The sequence below is a fragment of the Syngnathus scovelli genome, chromosome 18 (assembly GCF_024217435.2).
Source record: "Syngnathus scovelli strain Florida chromosome 18, RoL_Ssco_1.2, whole genome shotgun sequence".
NCBI lineage: Eukaryota > Metazoa > Chordata > Actinopteri > Syngnathiformes > Syngnathidae > Syngnathus > Syngnathus scovelli.
Window position 1 is genome coordinate 11,305,093 of NC_090864.1, and position 17,942 is coordinate 11,323,034.

At 41.1% G+C, this 17,942-nt stretch overlaps 1 protein-coding gene and 1 long non-coding RNA gene across 6 annotated transcripts in view; one reads left to right on the forward strand and one right to left on the reverse strand.

The window, feature by feature from the left end:
* Window positions 1-17,942, forward strand: part of ofcc1 (orofacial cleft 1 candidate 1) — a 61,141-nt gene that overhangs the window by 35,510 nt on the left and 7,689 nt on the right. For 4 of the 5 annotated variants that reach the window (XM_049748780.2, XM_049748778.2, XM_049748782.2 and 1 more), the window contains 5 exons: window positions 785-906; window positions 7,335-7,613; window positions 9,387-9,639; window positions 9,849-10,012; window positions 11,762-11,921. In XM_049748780.2, the coding sequence (XP_049604737.1) occupies window positions 785-906; window positions 7,335-7,613; window positions 9,387-9,639; window positions 9,849-10,012; window positions 11,762-11,921 (978 nt within the window). The remainder of the gene's footprint in view (window positions 1-784; window positions 907-7,334; window positions 7,614-9,386; window positions 9,640-9,848; window positions 10,013-11,761; window positions 11,922-17,942) is intronic. The other variant, XM_068648782.1, reaches the window with a different exon arrangement.
* LOC125985763 (uncharacterized) overlaps window positions 1-17,942 on the reverse strand; it is a 143,823-nt gene that overhangs the window by 16,078 nt on the left and 109,803 nt on the right. The window lies entirely within an intron of this gene.

The window sequence follows — 17,942 nt, forward strand, 5'->3', positions numbered from 1 at the left end:
AGAGAACATTGTGCTTCATATAGCCACTGCATTTTCCCCTCTCTCCGCTTTCTTTGCCATTCCTCTCCACCTTTTTATTGTGATCATCACTCTGGAATCCAAGCTTTCTTTGGCAAAGATTGCCCTATGAAAACGAATGGAGCTTTTATTGGGGCCCTGCTCATTTACTACTTTCTGGGTTTGTCTCACGGGAGATGGAGAACGAGGGAGATGGAGGAGAGGAGCAGGTTGAAAAGAAGGGAACAGACAGAAGGTTGCAACCGTGGAGCTCATTAGCATACATCAGTATGAGTATTTCACAACTTCAAGCGGAAAGGCACTAAGCCCACCCAAGGGCAACGCGGGGCTGACAGGGCCCGGGAAAGCAAGCCGTTAACATGTTGGCGGCTTAACAAATAATATCTGCTCCCAAGTACCTTGGTGAAATATTTAAAGCCCCACTTCCTAACTCCATTTGACTGTGTTTATTATGATGACAGTAAACGACTTGTATGGGGGGGGGGGGGGGGCTGTCGACTCTTAGATATCATATATTTAACACCGCCGTCACTGTGCACACATTTCCCAAACAAACTCCACTTGAATGATTGCATGCCATATGCGATTTCGCCATCGCTCTCGTGTGGTGTCAATCGCACAGCGTTTCAGATGCTCCAAAAGCGTCACGCACGCTGTCACCGTCGCCGCGTGCATCCCCCGAGATAAATTCCGAAGCCCGCTTCCTGCTTTGCTTACAAATGACGTGTGTCTGCGTGTGTTCTTCCCCAACTGCTGCTCCTCACAGAAGAAGCCAATCAAGAAGACAAATAGCCGCGGCCCCAGCGTGAGCGGCGGCAGCGCACAAGATGCACAAAATCACAAGATGCTCAACATGGAGGAGATGGAGGAGTACACCTTTTCCCTTCTGTAAGTCTTAAAGCAAGCTGATGAAGAACAATCAAATTCATCAACAACTGTTTATCTGGATTCAAATGTTCCTGATCATTTACACCTACTACACTACTGTATTTAACAACCTAATGCGTTTGTCCATATAATGTAACTTTTGTGAAGATACAAAATAGTCTTTTGAGCAAAAACATACATTTTGGGTTGCTACATTTCTCATGACTCTGTGTACAGGGAGCTTTTTGTTACACTTTTGAAGCAAAGGTAAGAGTGCCCCCTTCATTCCTTAATAACATTTCAGCCGTTTTGCATATAAATGAAGGTAGTAGACTCAATATTAGCTTGGCCTCAGCCATGCTCGTATTAACAATCCAAGCTGCGTTCATCTTAAATTTTGGGCTACGATGGCTTGTTTTTCCAGGCCCATTTCAACGTCAAAATTAAGCGACTGAGGTTTTTTCCTTTTCATCATCGCTCTCGGCATTTGATTTTAATGGGAAAAAGGGGATGCGTGAAGAAAAACAAACAAAGTGAAGGGTTGCAGACTTTCAAACTGTATGCCCGTGCTGCATCAAAAGAAGCCAAAAGCAAAAAAGGTCTTATTTCAACTACAAAGTACAATCCGTACAGGTATTTGTTATTTTCTTTGAAATCCAACTAAATGAAGGGGAGGCGCAACGGTACTTTAGGGCGACTTACATGACGACGCTTAGCCTGGAGAATGAAAAGTGGGATCCTTGTTTCCTCATTTGCGCGGGTTAGTAATTTGTAGCTGCTGGTCACATATTAAACAAGATCAGAGACTACTGGCTGACATCTTGTGAACATACTGAGGGAATTTGAATGATTACCTGCCTGTCCCGCCAACCAACGACGACACACACAATAAATAAGCACCCGGGCAAAAGCTTGCACACAAAGAATTTTTTTTTTTTTTTTTTCACAATTATTCATATAGCAGCTGCTTTTTTTAGGACCTCTGAGCAGTTCTGCAAAAGCCATTTCTTTCTTTCATTGGGTTCTTGATGAGGATTGCACTGGGATGGAGGCCTGGCTCCAAGTGTTGCTATTGATTTCATCTTCACAGGAGAAGGTATTACACCATCTTTGAGCTAAAGGCTGTTTTATGACCTCACCTAATCAGAACATTAGAAAGACACAGTGCTGCTGTTGCCTTTCACTGGGATATAAAAGACAGCGCGAGCTCAAAGTCATTGCCTCACGCATCCCTCCCACTGTGATGTTTGACTTTGCCAAGGCTTCTCCACGTTACCTGAGGACTAGAAGAGATACAGGAGGGAGGGACTGTTTATTTATGGGGTTTTACATATCTATATCTTTCTTGCATAATAATGATGTGATGTAACATATGTTCTATGACGCCGCTGATGCATCTGCTTGTATGTTTATTATTTGTACTGCGCATAGGCCACGTCGTGTGAGATTCAAGCCGCAAGTGATTGAAGCATATTACTGCCATCTATTGAGCCACACCGTGGTGAGCTCATTTTTATTGGGTGTCCTAATATTCATCAATTATTAAGGAAACAATTTAAAACTTTGGAATTGATTTGGGATATTCAGACAAATCACAAAAATGCAATCATTTCCAGCGAATCGGTATTTGTGTGCACCTTGAAGCACAAAAAAGAAAAAGACATGTCTTAAGAGACTCTGCCGTATAGTATGAACTGTAACTAAAACAAACACAGAGCACATACTTGTAATATTTTTGGCTGCAGGTGCAACGTCAACGTCCGTAACAACTTGGGGGGGGGTACATCCACTGTCTGTCAAGCGTATGACAAGTGACAGGTTGTAGGAATTAATCAGGCAGAGATGTCAGTTGCATTGAAGTATGTGCATCAACCCCCTCTTCCTCATGTGTTTGGACTAGATGAACTTGATGAAAAAGAAATAGCATGTATACCTCAGGAGAATGGCTAATGCACAATTAGAAGCTCCTATTGATAATTACAGAATCTTTCTGAAGAAATGAAAAAAACAAAGAGCAGCCGATATGATTTGTCCGTGTTTGTGTGTGGACAGACGACATTCCCGAAACATGCTGGAACATGCAAGGAACGTAATTTAGTGACCTTGCAGCTCGTAACTATATTAATCCTCCTTTGTAAAAATGTTGCAATTCAATGGGAATTGTTTGAGAAAGATAATGAAGTGTCACTGAGGTGGTTGATGACTCTTAATCACTCATAACTTTACCAAGCAAATTTTAGTCATTCTAATGATCCTGAGCTTTTTTTTTTTTTTTCCCCCCACTCCCTCCACCTCTTAATTCAGATTTGGAAAACTTTATCCCTATGGGGCAATTAAGGAGCTAATGTACTGATAACATTGGTTAGCTGCTGAGGAAGGTTTGGTGAAATATCATTATTATAAAATTGGCTAGAATCAGTCATTTGTTGTGCCCATTAGAAATTAGCGTTTACATCTTTTTGAAACCTTGCGACTGGTTGTAGGTGAGAAACCTGTTTTAATCAAAGTCATTCTCACATAGCATTTAGATCTAATTAGCTCAATTATCAAGATTATAATTACATTGAAATGTAGCCCCTAATGCTCATATCAATTATATGTGTGTTACCCTGACTGGGGTGGGGGTAGAAAGATAGAAATGGAAGGTAAAAGGTCAAATGGGAACCTTAGTTCCATGAGGCCAAACTAAATGTTAAATTTCCCCCATCAATATCTCATATTAGATTTGTGTACAGCATTTAAAGCATGCCAAGAAAAATGGTTATGATTGGTTGAATATGAAATAGATGGGCAAAATCCACCGTTTTTTTTTTTTTTTAATCCATCTCAGGGCGCGGCCATACTGCCACTTACTGTCGACTGAAAATGACGTCACAATTGCCACAACCAATCACCTCCCACTTTGACAGAATTGCAACACACACGCACAATGTGTTCTTTTTGTAGAATCAAAGGGAACACATTGACCTAATTTCCCTCAGTTAGCTCGCCTCGTTGGGGACCGACGTTCCTCTTCACACGTTTCTCCCCGCTAAGTCAATTGGAGGGCTCCATTTGTGCTGTTCTCATCCTCATTGTTGTTTTCCTCTTTATGTTTTAGAGTGAAGGGGTCATTTAATCACTTCATCTGGTCTGACCGTGTTAAAATGCATCTCAAGGAAACATGATGGGGTCGCACCTAAAATTAAACAATGGCTAGTCCACCAAGTCTGATCATCTGTTTGCAAGTCTTCGGAATACTCATTTCAGAGCCTCGCAGAAGTGGCAATAAACAATTTTGACTTGACAGTGTCAAGCATGCCCAAGCACGGCGTGAACTTCTAAGTTAAGGTGTGTCCTTCAACTCCATAAAATTAGGATTGCATAAAAGCTTGGCAGCGTCAGGAAAAAGATCCAGAAGACAAATGCGCCATCAGATTCATAATCAAAGGGATGAGATGTAAACAAAGATAAGGTATCAGCAGTCCTATCTCTTTCTTTGACACCTCAGATAATCACACTTCCATAATCAGTATGGCAGTCATGCATGTAGGCCACGAAGAGAACAATCACATTATCTGTCAATCTTTTAAGTCTATTTTCACACTCTCAATTTTTGCCTTCTCAATTTCCCCCGACAGCAAGCCGTTCGTTCCTCAACGATGTGTGAAAAAGATTTGAGTGCATTTACAAACAATGCCAGTGGCCCAAATATAAAAGTGACAGGAAATAACTTAATCCTCAAAATGAAAGGATAAGTCTGATACTTTTAAGTGGCCCTCGACTGGAGGCTTTAAGCCTGCAAGTGCGATTCTCAGGGTTACCTTCTGCGGTTCAGCCCTTAGAGAATTATTACCATTAATCTGCTATTTAAAATGGAACACGCCAGTGTAATCCTCACGCTGGCCATTCTCATTACCTAAGCATCTTTTAAAAGTAATACCGGCTTCTCGGTTTCTATTTTTTCACAGCCGAAGCAATCCAAGAGATAGTTCTTGCGCAAATGATTGACACATCATTTGCATACTTTGCCCAGTCTGGCAAGGTTTGGAGAAAATGATGAGTCAGTTTTTGCAAAATAGCAACACAAACGTATCCAGGGAAGATAATTAGGGAACAGCTTCTGACCCAGATTTCACACGATCCTTTAAAGTGCAATTAAAATGTAGCAACGCGTGCCAATGCATGGCGGTTGAAATGAACTCTGGGCCTTCGCCACATCAGATTGGAGGGACATGCTTTCATTTTTGGAAGATAAAATATCCAACCTTGCATTTCATCTATTATGGTTTTATAATTGGAGGGGTTTTAATGAAATGATTCACCGGTGAGAAAAAATTTCACATGGTGTTTGCTTTGGAAGAAGCACAAGGGCGCCCGCCACTCAAGTGTCTAAAAATATTCCTCTTTCATGCATCATCAATATCTTATTTGAAGGATGGGCGTCAGGACCACTTTGCTGTTTTCACTTAATGCCACTTGACAGGGCCTATTTTTATGGGACACTGATTTCTCTCTTTTTTTTTAGTCCACTTTCCAATTCAAATACACAAAAACGTCAAAAAGCTTGGAAGAAAATAAGAGACCTTTACAAATATATTTACATCTTGTAATGTTTGTCGCTATGGGGATCACTATTTTCATTGCCTTGTCTCTTTGGCAGTAAATAGAATTACATCAACACACATTTCTATTCAACTTCAGGGAATTGTCAAATATGGGATTCATTTATTTACAGCGATAGTGTTGCAATGCATTTGCGTGACTGGTTGTCTGTGTCCAGAAATGCCCTGTGATTGATTGATGACCAGTTCATACCTGGGATTCGGGTCCCTGATCAGAATGAGCGGTGGAGAAAAAAGACGGATGGATGACCGATTCGTTTATCTACAGTACATACTGCATGGTATATTTGCATCAATCATGAAATGTAGCCAGATTTTACATGCTGCACTTCATCTCGTCTCACCAGTGGCCAACTTTTTATGACAGATGTTTGCTTGTTATTGTTTCAGGAAACCTATTAATATTTATCAGAGCAAAATTGCTGGCTAAGTGTTTTCTCAATGATTCCCTCTGCCCATTTGTGCATGCACCGAGGAGCTTGCTTGAGAACTTGAAACAATTCAACACCTCAGAGAAAATGCCAGCCTCACAAAAAAAGATGTGTTTCGTCGTACGTGAGCAACTTTTGATATTTAAGCGATGGTACGAGCTGGGAAGAAAATAAAAAGGAGTATTTCTCGAATATTGTTGAGCCAAGACATTTAAAAGAAAAAAAATATATATATAGTAAAAAAAAGTATCAATATATACCCAGAAAAACATATTTTTCTGTATGAACGGCAACAGGTGTATTTAATTATTTGCCCATCACAAGATATCATAAATAGTTGAAAATATATATATATCATTAATGAGTTTTCAGACAAATTAAATGCAATTAGATAATTCCCCGCAGCATCCCTGATAACACGCTGGTTGGGAATCACTGCTTTAAAGTAATGTCAGATTTAACTCTAGACTAATTTATTGGGTGGAGGGGTCGGGCAACACAATTGATTCTGTTTTTTTATCCTTAGGCACTGTACCATTTTCCCTAGATAGTCACTACAAAGTGAAATCCAGCCGTGCTCTGGGACACCGTGGTGAGACACTGGGATATCCACAGGCAAAAGCCCAAAGTCGCACTCTGATGCTAACCTTACTTTGGCTACTTTCAGCCCACTTTAATTAAAGTTAGCCATTATCCGGGTCGACCGTTCCAGTGCAATTACATGATTCTCTTCTATGCTGTTTTACTGTAAGTAGTGCGTCTCAGTTCAAGTTTGTCATGCAAAGCAAAATGTAATCGCCGCCTTCTCTGACATACTGTGAGTTTGTGTCTGTGGTTTCTCCATCTGTGCCCTCCATATGAAAGGGAATAGTTGAGCAGACCAACAAAGGGCAGCGCAGAGGAGGCAGAGGTGCCGAGGGAAGCGCATTGCTGGAAGGGAGGAAGGGAGGGAGGGAGAGAGGGATGGCTGTTTGCTTGAGTGACACTACATTGATGCACAAATATAGCACGTGAGCTGCACCTTTAGCAGACGTTTACACAACGAGTGGAAATTGTGTCATATTGGTTTGTTTACATGATGTGGATGTTCACACAAATGTCACAGTCAAAAGAGTAATGTCGTACTATATTCCAAAAGTCATTTATATCCCAGGGCAAGTGTCAATACAAAAAGTATAAATTATCTTTGCTTATATATGGAGTTAGTCCAGTGCACTTTTCCTGGTCTCACATTTGCTTGAATGCAGCTTATAAAGTCAAAGACATATAATAAATAAAAATAATAAAGGAACTCAATTTAGCCCAGTTATGCCTCGCCCTTTTGTAACCTCCAAATAGCGTGCTGTATAACATATATGGGCCTGCCTGTCACCAGATAACTCATTTGCGTGTGATTTTGATTGTCTTAATACAGCCCTTCGCAGAATGGACCAAGTTCTGCTCAGCTGGCCAACCCAGCCCACTTGGTCCTTTGCATGTTACCATCTGAGCTGGGCCTGTTGTTGCTGCGGCAACACAAGCGGCGGCGGCGGCAGCAGCAGCAACAACAACAAGCATGTGGTAGCTGGCGGCTTTCTGTTTTGCAGCTCAGCCTCATTATGCTGCTGCTGGCTTTGATGTGGTTTGTGAGGCTCTACCTGCATTACTGCAGCCAGTGGCTCTACCTTCAGGCCATAGCAGTTCCTGTCAACAAGTGAGTTCAGTTCCTTTGATACACACACATATATAACTAGAAGGATGGGAAGGAGTTGACGCTCATATGCATGCACGCCCACAAAACTAAAATGTATAGCTTGTGTTTTTTTGCATATTCTTCTGTATCGTGTTGAACCAACACGACAATTTGCTAGTTTTATAGTGTTGTGAGAAGAAAGGATTGGATTACATAAAAATGTAATTTTGAACACATATTTTGCGCAACATTAACATAGCATCACCGTGGAACCATGTTGATGTCACCAGACACCTTTAACACGCCAGTAGACTACATTATTTGGAAGGTATTTAGCATTGTTATCTTGTATATTACCTTTTAAACAGCATTGCGATTAAAAAGCAATATGACACAAAAGACCTGTAAAATAACATGTAATTGGCATTTGGTGCTGATTGAATTTATCATAATAAACAGTCCAGCTGTGAAGATGCATACCAACAGTTTTTATGACACTATCATGGGCGTAAAAACATCACATATTAAAATGTAGACGTGATTGGGGATTAGAAAACATAGAGAGGCATTCAAGGAAGAATGACAAACATTTGACCAAACACTTGGAAGGGGTAATGAGAAAAATAAGTCACTGTACCATAGGTAGGCAACTTTGGTCCTGCAGTGTCGTAATCCTGCATGTTTTCGATGTATTCCTGTTGCAACACACCTTATTCATCCATCCGTTAATGGTCAGAAAACATGCAAGGTCTGCAGAAGCTGGAAAACAACCCTAACCATTGAATCAGGTGTGTTGGAACAGGTGGGCGGGGTCCTGCATGGCTTCCTGTCGCAACACACTTGATTCAAATGGTCAGAAAATGAGCAAGGTCTGCAGAGGATGGATAACAATGTTTGAATCGGGTGTGTTGCAACAAGTAGCCATAGAAAACATGCAGGAGGACCCGGATTCTTCAATTGTTCACAAATATAAAACATGTCCCAAAGCTTTCATCTCCAAATGACTTCCAAAGTGCACAGAACAAAACCATATTCAAGTCAATTAGCCTCTATGCAAAATTAAAAGCATAATGTGAACTGTATTAAATTAGAGGTAAGGTACCTGCACAATGTAATGAGACGTATCAAGAATCCTGACTCTATAAAAAAAATGCTTTGTTATGATCCACAGTGTCATTTATCTGGTTGTAGAATTAGTATATTAGTGTAGAACTATTAAATAAATAAAGTATTCAATTAGATTCAGCAAAGAGTTGCTTTTAATGTGGCTCCCTCAATTTGAAAGTGGACCAGAACGAACAATACTGCCACAAAGCTCTAACCTGCAGTGGTATGTTTGGAGTTTTGCTTCACATGAAACTCCAATGGAGCTCTTCATTGAGATTAATGAAGGGAATCTGGAAAAGGCAGAATCAAATGGGACTTAATGAGCAGAAAGCAGACCTGTCCTGTCTTACCACTGCTTTGCCGTCTCCTGACTGATGGGAAGATTAAGGAGCTCATGAGGCTTGCTTGTAAACAGAGAGTCCATCTTGCAGGTACAAAAATAGTTACTTTATAGCAAGTGATGCTTTTTCTCATCTCAACTTTCAAGTTTTCTAGTCATCATTTTATCTTAATTCGATTATTAAGATGCTACAAGGAAAGTAGCTCAGATGATCTTTACGGTGATGGTCATCAGTCCAAAATGATTGCATCACTCGCAAATAATATGATATTATGGTGCCCTGAAGTGACACAAGATGATAAACACAAATGTGCCGCATACATATTGACACATGCACCTCTCACCAGATTCCAATTTCACGCACACACGGTGGACCTGGTGTACCAGAGTTCTTTGCTCCACACCCGCGAGGAGCTGGCTATGGTGGTGGTGGGTCCCCTGACCTTGAACGCAGTAACGTTCCTGCTGGTTCTGATCAGATGGGGCTGTCAACAGATATTTGGATCACTCCCTTCCTTCACGTCAAAGTTTATCATGGCTCAGGGAGTGTGGACAGTCCTGCACCCCCTGGCAGTCCTTGCAGTGGACGCCGTCCTCGGGGTAAGTCACTTAAAAATAACTTGTGCACTTTAAATAGGAGTTCACTTTATCTTAGCAAAGTGACTTTCGATTACAGAGAAAAATGGGGTGAGTAGAGGATGAGGGGGGGAAAAGTGCAAGGTTAGCTGGGTGTTGTCTTGTTTTTATAAATCACGGACTACAAATTAATAGAAGAAATACAATATGTGCCTTTATATTTGTGGTCACAGCGTCTATCCTACAGCCCAGACAGACCAGTGGGAGATGCCGCCAAGCTTTTCTGGCACTTCCACAGAGTGGACCAATCAGGCACAGCCGGGGTCATCATCACTGTTTTCCTATATGCAGTCATCTTTCTTCTATCCGTCACCATCCTTTGCGTTTATCTGCTCAGGTGAGACTCACGGGACTGAATGGATATTTCTGCTTATCTCAGTCAAATTGCAATTGTTCCTCATTTCCATTTACTTCGCAAAACCTGTTGATTATGCGTCATATTGTCTCACTATTTTATTAATGTCAATCTACGGCGTGAGAAAAACAACAACTGCAATGCAACTGCAAAGCTATTCTTGTTTTAAAAAATGCTTTATGTAAACTCCATCTTTGAGCTCCATTTTATAAGTCCTCAGTGGCTGAGAAGCACGACAACTCGAGTTGCGAGAGCAATGAAAGTCACGGCTATTTCGAAACGAAAGTAACCTATAGGGACAATCTGACAATGAAGATGAATCCTTTCCTTGCAACACTCTGGCCTGGCTTGACTTAAACATCTATTCAGGAATAACTCTCTCTTCCACCTCCGCAGCCATGTGCTAGTCCTAACTCCTAATCCATCCACCCTGCAAAAAACAACAACAGAAAATGGAACAAATCTGATGCCTTTTGATTTCACAGTTGAATGGAATTACTTATGCAGGTTTGCATGGACCTCACACATCAGCACAATGAGTATACGTAAACACAAGAGCAGTTGTGCACACTTGCATCACACAGCTGCCTTTTCACAGCCACCATACCGTGGTATCGGTTGGAACATTGAAAGCATTTCCAATCCAAAAGTTCAAATGTGTTTTGATATAGCGTGAACATATAACCCTCTTACATGATCCTATTAGGCTGAATGCTTTGCATGGCTGCTATCACTGCATGCATATTGAAATAGAGCAGATATATATTGTAGAATGTATATATGACAAGGACTCATCTGACAGCATCTGTGTGTTGCACTCATGTTTCAGATATTGAGGTCATCCATGCTGAATTACCACGTTTATTTATATTTATGTTATCATAGCTTACGTACGAATCATAAAGTCAGAGACAGAAGTGTTTGAAGAGAGGATGCAAAGCGAGATGGCATAAATGAATGAGAAGCACCATTGAAAATAGATGCATGGGATGAGGTCAGGATACTACAAACATCTGCATTCCCAAGAGGGACAGTGGATGAGCTTGAGTTCAAAGCTTTGCACCACTTCCATGCATAAATCCTCGTCCACTTGATGTTGCTTTGATTTGAGATCCGATTACCCTCCGACAGACCACAATTTCTACGGAAGGGTGCAAGGTCGGCTGGTTTTGATGGTCAGCCAATGCATTATTTCAGTTTTACACACATGGTGAATCCCTTTCAAGGATGACTGCCTGCTTCCATGTGTGGCTCAAAGAAATCCTCGCACTTTTGTGATAAGCATCTACGGATCAATACGGTCTCCAGTCTTTCCTTGTGACTCAGGCTGGGTTCTCCAAACTCATCTACAGTCGGTCAGGATTGGACTCCCACACATTAGCAACCGCATCACACACACACACACACAGACACAGACATTGCTGAAGTCAGTGTGAGAACAAAGAGCTTCCTACTCAAAGCGCAACATATTTGATTCCATTTGCACTTAGATTTTTTGTATTGATCCATTGCGTGCTGTGATCCAAATTTATCTTCAGATTTTTTTTGCATTGATTTGTAAAAAAGAGCCATTGTGACAGACAAAACAGGCTCGTACTATATTCGCAGCTTTGCTTAGTCTGTCTTGCTTAGGTATTTGACCTCACCTGACCTTAACAGTGAGGAGACAGTGATTCAGACTGGCTTTCCACTCCCACAGTTTTCCTTCTTTTTTGACTCCACACTATCTAGATTTCACAACAATGGTCGTATGCTGGACATCTTCCAGAGGCTCACGGCCAAGGAGGGGACTTATTTCCTACCTCAGGACTTAGAGCTGTCCAATCAGGAGCTTAGCTACATCGTCAAGAAGGCAGAGCAATGGAGGGGCTATAATGGCGAGAGGCGCAAGGTATGTACATCCAGACCGGACAAAATGAAGTACAAAACAATGTGGAGGATTTTGTATCATTGAATTGTCTTTAGTTACATTTCAGAAAGCTGAGAAGTCATCTCTAAGGTATCTAGCTTCATTCTAATTAGTACAGGATAATTACCAAAACAGAAAGCCATCTAGGAAGCTGCCTGATTAGTCTGTGGAAATGACATTACAAAGACATTGTAGTCAAATAGGCTGCTCAATCAACATGCCAGTCAATTTGTTACATTTGCTATTCTTTGAAGGTGCGGTGGACATGTCCATGTCACGAGCGCAGGATTCCACTTTACATAAATGTCGCTTCACGTGAAATTAGCATGGGCAGAGTGAAGCTGCCGCATGTTTGACAGCCAGGCGTAGGTTCATGGCGACGGCACGGCAGCAAGAAGTCTATTAGCGCCAAGCCGACACCAGATGTCAAATCTTTTGCATAGTGATTGAAAATGTGACTTGTTGAGATAAGGGAAATAGAACATGGCCATCAAACTGCAGGCCCTTCTCTAATTTAGTGTGTTGGATTTGTAGTGGCATACATCGTTCCGTGTTTGCCATTTTCATTAACTCCCTTTGCTCTTTGCTTGCTGAACTTATGGGCCAACCAAATCATGAAATGTAGGCTTTTCTTCCATTTATTTATTTTTTTATTCAATATAATTTTTTAATAGGTAAATTATCTACATTGCCCAAACGTGACACTTTTTTGTAACCATAACATTTAGATATTATTAGACATTAAATACTAAAATAAATAAATCTAACGTTCAGCTACTAGTTTGCTTAAAAGATAGAGCACGTCATTTAATTGATGGTTATTACATTTTGCACCGCAGAGTTATTTTTCATCTAAATAAGACATGCTGATGTGTCATTATTTTATAATTAGTGATGCCAAGTCTCCATTGAGGGTCACTTTCCTAACTCAAGAATAATTTGCAAGGGTGCAATTTCTTGTCATTTTCCCTTATTAACTATTTATCACACGAAGGAAAAAAAATATATAAAGTAAAAATTCATGAAGGCAAGCAAAGGAGCGACCCGACAAGAGCTGAAACTAATATTTTGCAACTCTAATGATTTTTTGCATCCCTAATTAGATAGAATAAGGTTGATATGATTAGGTCAGGATGTAGTGTTTTTCATTAAAAATACATTTCCGAAACTGTATTCCAATTGTGCCCCTTCAATTAAATAATGAATCCGGCGCATTTCTTATTACGAACCCAATTAATATCAGAGGCAAGGGCGAAATTTTAATAACAGTAGGCCACGAGGCCTTCATTAGCTGGCTGGGAGAAAGGAGGGAAGAAGGAAAACAAGGGACTCTATCAATTTCTAAATATACTAATACTAATCAAGAAATGTATACAACGATATATTTAAAAAAAAATTATCAAATCATATCTGGGCAAAAACGGGACTGTAATCCTTGAGAATAACTGAAGTCCATCCATTCAACAACATAACATGATGTTAGAACAAAAGGGAAATGCGATAGGCTGTCAATTTGAAATGTGTTCAAAACCCTTGAACCTAAAACAGCTTGGCATCCTGTTGCTATTATCTGAGCTACGGAGGCTTTGAGGGAGCTACTACTGCTTCCGTAATGAGCCCCATTAATTATGTATAGGCACATTGACGTTATTAATCGTCTCCTGTCACCCCCTCCAGATCACTGTACATAGAAGGGAACTCTGAAATACTTAAACAGGTACGCAAACTGTTTTGTCTGAGCCATCGCTATGGCAGTGACAGAGTGCACCGGCAGTTTACCCGCTGCAAACCTTGTTTGCTGCTAATTCATCCAAAAGCAAAGTTTCCCCACTGGTGGTGACATTGGGATAATTGAAGGAGAGGACAGATTAAATAGAAAGCAGAAAAGGCTGAGAGGCGCTTTGTGGGCTGGCCCGGAGATGTTTTGCCAACCTGATTGCATCGACGCTCACGCTCCTTCATGCCGTTTGTCTTGGTGTGTCGAGCTAATAGATTACTGGCAGGCAAATTTTGGAACACCCAAGGTGCTTTCCAATGTTAACATGCTTGATAGACTGAAAAGCTGCCCAGGGTTAAAAAGTTGCTGTATCTTCAAAAGGTAACATCATGCTTTATTTCATCCATTCAGATAATGGTATGCTACTTTTGACAAAACTCTTCACATATTGGACACTTGAGCAGGAAATAAGGCAAACAGAGAGGGTGGCTGGCCGTGACAGAATACACAGGAAACGCTGTCACCAAACAATAGAAGCCACAGCTCGGGAAACAGGAACCCACAACAACAGCCAAAGGAACACCGAGACCACGCTGAGTGCTAAGGTGCTGTAGGTCAAAGCGACCAGCGTCGAGTGGGCGCTGGGTCGGTCGGATACTAGAGCTCCCTTGGTCAATGCATTTGTTTATACGCTTGAGTGTATGTGCATAAATCCAATTCGACGTTCACCTGAATCCTACAGTATTTGTCAAAGTACACTCATACATGCATATAAACCGTTTTTGCACGCCTGCATGTGCATGTCACATTAAAGTGGCTTCTTCTATTACAGAGGAAAGGTTTTTTTTTTTTTAAGTGGACACCGCTTTGGGCCCCGATGGCCTGAGGCAATAACAGGCAGGCAAGGGCAGCATCCACACAGGCTGAGTATTAGGGAGCTCAATATGAGAAATGACGGCAAATGCTACATGGCCACGTTCCTGAAAAGGTCACAGACTTCGGTGAGCACTAATGTGTAAAAGAAGTGGTCAACTCAAACTAAAGCGCACAGATAAAGATGAAACACACATTCTATTTTCAGTTTGCACACACACACACATGCACCCCCTCCCACTCTTTTGCAAGTCACATGTAAAATTTTATGGGCGCAAGTACAAAGTGCATTGGGCATAACTACTTACCATTGAATAAACATAATCACTGAAGCAAATGCTAGCGTTGCTGTAAATGTTTCTATAAAGGAGGTCATAAGATTTTTCAATGGTTAACACAAACACTGCTTGAATGCTATTGTGAAGGAAAACAAAGACTAATAAGCATACTTTCAGTGTAATCAATCGTTATTAAAATCAATAAAAAATAGGAATGATGCATCATTGTTCTCCCATACACCTGATAAGAAAAAAAGCTTCTGATTGATTGAAACTGTCGATATTTGACACATCCTGTTCTGCATTGAAATTGGTTTTGTTACTTGTTAAATGTCAAAAAGATCAATGCCATCCAAAAAAGATTGTTGTCAGTCCAACCATCCATTGATTTTCTACCACAACAACACACCACCAGGTGTTGATCAGTTAATAGCCCCGCCCTTCTCCGCCTGTTGTCAGTTTACCTGCAAATGTTGATCATGGTGAAAAAAATGCACCTTTATTGCACGCTGGCATATGAATTGGTGTCATCAGCCAACTGTCTTCCCGTTTTTTTATTTCTCCACAGCGTTCTTTTCCTCGTAAAAGCACCACCACGGTTCCCATTTCTAGACAGGCCAACGGTTCCCTTACTTGGCAGACAAAAAGAGAAGAAGGTATTCTAGTATGAACATGTCGGTTTTGAACCGTTTAATTACAGGGAGTGTCAGTGGCATTGCCTAATGCGGCCCTCGCAATTAATCCGGGAAGAGAATGTCATTATCGACCAAACCCGGACCTGACCGGGCTTTTGTGGGAGAGTCAAAACAAGGTAGAGACTGACACTGAGGGAGAGAAAGAGAACTGAACTGAAATAAATCAATCAATCAAAAATACATACAAATGTAAGTGCGTGCGTGTGTGTGCACATGTGAGACTGTGACTGCATCTCATCCCTTATCCTCGGCTCTAAAATTGGTTATTGGAGGCTTATGACCCCCCAAGCCTCCGAGGCCTGATTAATTTGAAGCTGCTTCACCATCAATTTTCTTTCTTGTTTTTATTTTTCGCTCCCTATCAAAGGCAAAAGCCTACTTTGGCATCTGTTTGCTGCATCTTAATGCAAAGATGACCCCTTGAACTACTGAAATGTATTCCATATTGACAACATACTGAAGTGGTATCACTTTATTATTTGTGACTATATATCTGAGCTTTTTATACAAATTAACATCAGTACATACTGTCAGTTTTCAACTCAAATTGCGTCACATTCCAGGACACCTAAATTGGTATATATTACATAAGAAACACATTTTAAACAGTTTTTAAGGAGGAATGGGACTTGTTAAATGTTTTTCCATGTGGATTATAAATGTATATAATGTCACAGTAAAACTTTTAGAATCGATATGCAGTACTGATGTAAGCTAACTTCTCTCCCATACTAGTTATTGAGACGAAAGTTATTCTTTGTATGTTTATCTGATTAACTGAGTGCATTGTGCATTTCAGGGTTCAAATCTGATGAGGATTTACGCTTATGATATGATTTTGCCAGGTAAACTAAGTACAGTATGTACATAAATGGTAAAGTGATGTCCTTAGGGGAGAGAGAGAGAGACATGGTGTTGAAGTAAGAGATAGTCTGTGATGTGAGCTGTTTACTGTGGGCTGGCAATAGGCATTATTTCCCGCAAAGGAGATTAGTAACAGTAAATTATGCATATCTTATTTTCTGGATTATCTCAGACACTCCACTATATTATCTCTGTGTATAATCTTCTTTTAAAAGTGGCTTTATTTAGACTCGTTATAGCCACCGTTGCTTGTTTTTCTTTTCTGTGCTAGTTTTGGATGCACTATTTTAGCTGTGATTATTCCACTTCAGATGTTTATAGGCTCTCGTTTTGCTGGATAGGCACAGTAATGAGGGCTGAAGAAGACGGTAACCAGTGTAGTGTGCTTGCACTTTTGTCACTCTGTGTGCATGTCTGTGTGTGTGTGTGCGTGTGTTTCCTGCATGCAAATGCGAATGGGTGGCCTGTCTTGTCCAGTGGTGCGTTTAACAAGACATAGACCTTTGCTGAGGCCAAATCATAGTGTGCATCCATGCCATTTTCAAGATGCTCCAATTATATCTGCCAAGCATCCACATATTGGCCAGATGTAGAATAATAGCATATCTATTTTCATTCTAATGGCTGACATTGCTTGGCTTATCCATGCATGTATGTCGATTGCGCTTTTCTGCTTCATGCTTACACATGTTCCCAGCCACTTACTGTGTGTGTTCTTCAGGAAGTGTGTTTCTGTCTGTGTGCATTTGTTTATTTGTTGATGGGCATTTGCGCACTCTGAACCTTGACGTATGAGTCTTGTTTATGTGTATTACAATACACAGCGTGCACTTGCTATGTCAAAATTGTGAATGAGCCTAATTCATCTGTGTTGGCATGTGCTCGGCTGTACTTCCACTTAGTCAGTGTCTATGTGGTGCAGGATTTGAACCTAGGGTCAGTTCCATGGCGGCGGCAGTATTGGGGGAGGGGGGGTTGACCCTTTCTAGCTTAGATAGCCTCTGTGCGGTGCATACTCCTCTAACCCTTCCTCACCCTTCTCCCCATTTCTCCACAAGCCCTTCCTCCCCCTCATCTCGATGGCCCGCAGGCACTGGAGATGTACGCATGCTCGCCGTGAGGCTTTGTTCACAAGCAAGTGAAATTCGACAGGCTGAAAGCTGTGCTGACTCCATTTTTGGTCCATATGTTTGCCCAAATTCTAATTCATACATCATTCAGGGGGATTTAAACTTGAGGATAGCACAAAAGAGTTATTTTGAAGAAGCGCAAGCATTCGTGCCGAACGGATACTTGGTGGGAACGGTTCTTTCAAGTCTCTCCATTTCCATACCTCCATTCTCCACATTGGCCTCCATCACGCAAGTATGTTCCCATCCTCAGCCTCGCCTTCCATGCGCCAATGATACATAAATAACCAAGCCTGTCCACCACCCAGGCAAATTCAAATGCACCTGTCAAAGTGATGAAGCACCCGCCCGCAGGGAGGCATTGTTTACATTTTCACTCCACTCGTCGCAAAAGTGAGATTCTAATTATTTCCCTCACTGTAAATTAAAGCCAAGCGGGACAGAAG